Genomic DNA, 4,931 nt, shown 5'->3' with positions numbered 1-4,931 from the left:
GCGAAAATCTGCCGTGTGTACAGTCGGTGTCGTCCATCGTCCGGACGACCGACCTGCCGGATCCACGGACGATGGACGACAGCCGATCCTAATGAAAGGGAAGGGGAGAGCGCGCAGCTCGCAGTATGTACAGCACCGTTCCTGCATCGTGCACTCCCTTGTCGTTGGAAAGGATCGTGAAAGATCCTTTCCAACGACAAAAATTGGAAGTGTGTACGCAGCTTTACTCTGGCAACATCTTTTATTGTTTTATCTAATTCAGGATGAAGTTAGAAAAAAAAAAAAAACCTTTGTACTTTGGCCACCTGATAATGCTCAGTATTGACAAAACAACAACTAAACAGCATTCCCTAATATACAGCATGCAAGTTTGTTTGAAAATGTCTTACTAAAACTGAAACACTAATTGTGGAGAATGACTCTTATTTGACTCTATTTTATGTATACTAATCATATAAGTAAGGACAAGTGAAACCACTGGTGCAGAATATGGGAGAGAAGGCAGGCTTCAAATAAACATTAAATTGCATTACCTGACAGGTAATAGACACAATCATTTTTGAGTGCTGGAGCACTGAAATTGGTTCTAAAGTTTGAGACGCAACACTTTTGCCCTGCAGAAAAAATTAGAAATTTGGCAGCAGAGGTCCACCTGAAACATTGTTTGGTACATTTGCAGTACCTCAGCAACAGATTGTGAAACAAATTGTGAGACACAAAGTAGTATTTACCCTGCAGAAGGAATAGAAATTTAGCACCTGAAGTTAAGCTGCATAAAACACTGGGACATTTACAGTGCTGCAACACCCTAATATTGGTCCTTATAGACTGATGTAGCTGATGTAGGTTTAAAGGCCAGGAAGTGGATGCAAATATTTTTTCCCTGTCACTATATAGTGGTCAGAATCACAAACCTTAAAAATGCAGGTCTTGTCCTAAATACATTGAAATGTCGATTACAAACCTTAGCACTACCTGTGTTTGCGTGGGTTTCCTCTGGGCACTCTCACATTGCAAAAAAATTTCACCAGTTAGGTGAATTAGCTTACCCTCAAAACTTGGCATTGGACTGCGTTAATGACCATGGTAGGGACATTAGATTGTGAGCCCCTTTGAGGGAGAGTTAGTGATATGACTATGGACCTTGTAAAGTGCTGAGTAATATGTTAGTGCTTTAAAAATACAAGTTAATAATAATAAGCAGGGTGTTAGGATTCTGTTAAGCTCTATACACAAAGAGTATACAAGGAGTAAAAGTGGCTTGTATTGTAAAGTAGTTAGTGTTTATACTTTATATATTCTCAGTTTTCCTTAAATTACGCAACCTTTTGTGTGTGCATGTGTGTGTGTGTGTGTATATATACATATATATATATATATATATATATATATATTGTGTGTGTGTGTGTGTATAAAATTTTGTTGGCACAGTACATTTTGCTCCATTAAATCACCCGGATGTCTATGCTCTAAATTTAACAACACTGCACAATTATGTATTTTTGGCTGTATGCTGATTTTTGGACAGATGCACTGACAGTACAGTCAAGTCACGATTTATGACTACTTCTGTAGATTGTTGCAGGAATTGACAGGAAACTACTTGTTCTGATTGCTCACCTCTTGTTGACATTCGCTGCTGTCACTCATTTCACTTTTTTGACAAGTGTGTCACTCCTCTCTTGAATTTAAAACTCCCAGCTCTTATATTGCTAGCAACCTTTATAAAGGAGTTCTGGAATGTCCTGCGTTTTATGGTTCACATTAAGGTTAAATTGTTTATTCCATGGAGTAGGGAGCTGCATCCTGCCAAATCCTCCAAATTATATTCTGTCACCCTACCCGTAGCTGTTTTGTGAGCAGCTTTGTAGCTGCAATTCTGCTTAACCAGCAGACTCTATATTTGCTTGAAACAGAATTTAAGAATCATTTTGTCTTATTTAGGGACTCTTGCTGTGTTACAAGTAAATATTCAGTACTTTGTTATGTTACAAGACACTGTTAAAGACTGCTGCCAAGTTAAGGTAGAATGTTAGAGACTGGTAGCAAATTATTGACTGCTACTAGAGATGGTGCCATTTTATAAATTACTGAATGTTGGAACAAGGAAATTTTCTTTACGTTATGCAGGTTAATCTAGCAGAGATCAAGTCCTCGAGCTGAACTGTCATGCGGCTGTATTGTATTGCAACCGTATTCATGACAGTTTGCATGAAAGGCCTGTTGCATTACTGTTATTTAATTATTTATTGCCTTCTCTATTCCAAAATGAGATGTTAATAGAGGCAATAATAAAAGTAAATAACTCTAGGATGCAAAAAGTCTTTCCTTCCACATTTTTTAAAGTTTGCCTGCTGTGTTCATTTGTTGGCCAACAGTCAGAGAGGGTGTGTGTGTGAATATTTCCAATTAAGCATGCGTGCTCTCCAGATATGAGCATGTGTACGCCTAACAGGTATAAAGAGAATCAATCAGTAAAATACTTTGGTGGTAGACTTGACATGAAAACTGCCATTCTCTGACTCCTAAAAGGCTAATTAAAACTAGCATTACAGTAGCACTAAGTAACGGTTTATTAGTAGAGCACCCTATTACCTCTGTTTACCCAATGAGTTTGCAGAAATGTTAGTTGACTGGGATTTTACTAGCCAATTGCTGTTTCCCTACTACTCCAACTGCACAAACATGCAAGTTCCTTCCATTTTTGTAAAATATTCTTTTGTTAAAGTGATTGGTGGGTGGGCCGCATGTGTAAATCTTAGTCACCATCTGATGCCGGCAGGCATCTTTAAAGTAATCCTAAAAAAAATTAAAACTAATTTCCCAGCACATTAGCAAGATATAATTTTGATACTATGCATTTTGACATCTTAAAGATACTGAAATGCTTGGGTACAATAAATTATTTTTTTTTCCTGTATGTGGTATGTGTCTGTGCATATCAAAGAACATATTTCAAAGTGACTCTGTCAGTGACCGGTAACATACCTACCAAAACTTAATGCCACTGGCCTACATAAAGAGGCTTTCATGACCGGATCTAAAGTTGAAAGTGTTTTTCCTTTCTTTGTCATAGCTAATTAATCCTGTTTTCTGCCTTCTAGTCCTGGGTCTTCCAAGCTCACTCTTAGCTAAATGTCTTCAAAGAACACACGGGGATGGTATTTAGATAATGTGGATTTTTTTTAAAAAGACATTGTGCTGTGAAAATGTTATATCTTTACAGAGTTTTAATTAAATACTTCAAGCTTCATAATCAGAAGTGTTGCATGAAACTGTTGATGCATAGGCTGTGAAAATAATTTAGATATGCTTAGGTAGAATATCTCTGGTGGGAACTGATGTAGTCAGTGTGCCATTGATTTATAACAGCCCAGGTGTGTGAAATTAAAATGCAACATCCTAGCAGAGCACTTTGGTCACTTTTAGTTTTGCTGAACATAAGAAGCCTTCTTTTGTGTATGCAAACCTAATATTGTTTTCTTATTTCTTTTCAGCAAACTCAAGTCTTCTTGGAGGTGGTGGAGGTAAGTTCATTTTTGCCATACTTTTTTTGGCTATATAAATCTTTGCCTTTATATAACAAAATGTACAACAGGGCAAACATTTTCAGCAATTCATAATCAAATTTCATCTTTAATCTTGGTATAGTTGGACCATTTTATGAATAACTGAAAATGTTTAAATGATTGTTAAAATTGTCTGCATTGTCCTTATTTAAACTTCAAAGAACAACTCAAAAGAATTTACTATTCTTAACTAAACAGGAATATATACGAAAATACTTGGACTACTAAATTGTATGGGCAATAATTGTGTTACAACAGTACCCTTGAGATCAATGTGAGATGCTTTAAACTTTGGGACAGGAACATCTGTGACTTTCTAAGAGGCAACTAAAATATAAAGTCTGACTTTCAGTTTTGAAAGTTCTAATTGCCTTGTAGTTATAAGGTGACATAAGGTTTTGCTGACATGTAACAAAGGTAGAGGTAAGGACTTTTATGTTTGGCACAAATTTTTCTATGGCATGTATACCGGCCTTGACTTTTATCAAATCCACAATCTGTTAACAACAGTTGAATATGGCCCTAATTTCTTAAAGCTCCCTAAGACAGGAGAAGATACACTTTTATTAGTGAACCTGGGTAATCCAAAAATCCTGAAATGGATCTGTTCCAGGATTCAAACCATTTGCTAACAAATTAATTCCAGGTTTGCAGGATTACTCAACTTCACTGATGAAAGTGTATCCTCTCCAGCATTACCTAAGGGTCAGTGTTCCCATTGGCTGGTATTTGTTAGGCACCTTACTGCTCATTGTGTACATTAGAATTTGGATCCTGGCAGTTTTTACCAGTGAAAAATAAACCACTTAAAAAATAAAAAAAAAACACCTAAGTCATTTGTTTCTATTGCAGTTTTTATCAATGTCAATAAAATGTACAATGTAGGGGGCTTCAGCTGCTTCCTTGCCTAGGCTCCTATTCTTCATTTAACTATCTCTAAAGTTCATGAATTCCATCTATTTCAATATGCTTTGTTGACCATCAGAATGTTTTGGGGGTACAAATGAAGATTCTGAACTCCGTTAGTAAAGCTGTCTTATGTTTGATATGTTTGTTGAGCTATCCACTGCATAGAAAATCTTCTGGTCTGAAAGTCATCCAGTACCATGACTATACCAAATTTTTCACTTATATCTTACCTGTCACTAAGGAAATTATCATCTAATTTAGCAACATACTTTTGTGCCTTATATAACTGTACATCAGGTATGCTTTTTCTACAGATAATGATAATATGATAGACTCAGTGGAGTACTAAAATAGTTTTAAAATTCCCTATACATTTTTAGAAAATTGTATTTAAAGTTAAATATGATTGAACACTGCAATTACTATCTCTTAAAATGACATGGTTTAATGTAT

At 36.0% G+C, this 4,931-nt stretch overlaps 1 protein-coding gene across 5 annotated transcripts in view; it reads left to right on the top strand.

Moving 5' to 3' along the window:
* Positions 1 to 4,931, top strand: part of MACROD2 (mono-ADP ribosylhydrolase 2) — a 1,216,811-nt gene that overhangs the window by 366,085 nt on the left and 845,795 nt on the right. For all 5 annotated transcript variants that reach the window (XM_072409610.1, XM_072409609.1, XM_072409608.1 and 2 more), the window contains exon 4: positions 3,498 to 3,527. In XM_072409610.1, coding sequence (XP_072265711.1) covers positions 3,498 to 3,527 — 30 coding nt within the window. The remainder of the gene's footprint in view (positions 1 to 3,497; positions 3,528 to 4,931) is intronic.

Source organism: Pyxicephalus adspersus, chromosome 4 (assembly GCF_032062135.1).
Source record: "Pyxicephalus adspersus chromosome 4, UCB_Pads_2.0, whole genome shotgun sequence".
Lineage (NCBI taxonomy): Eukaryota > Metazoa > Chordata > Amphibia > Anura > Pyxicephalidae > Pyxicephalus > Pyxicephalus adspersus.
The sequence above is the reverse complement of the archived record's forward strand: the minus strand, read 5'-3'. Positions and strand labels throughout refer to the sequence as shown.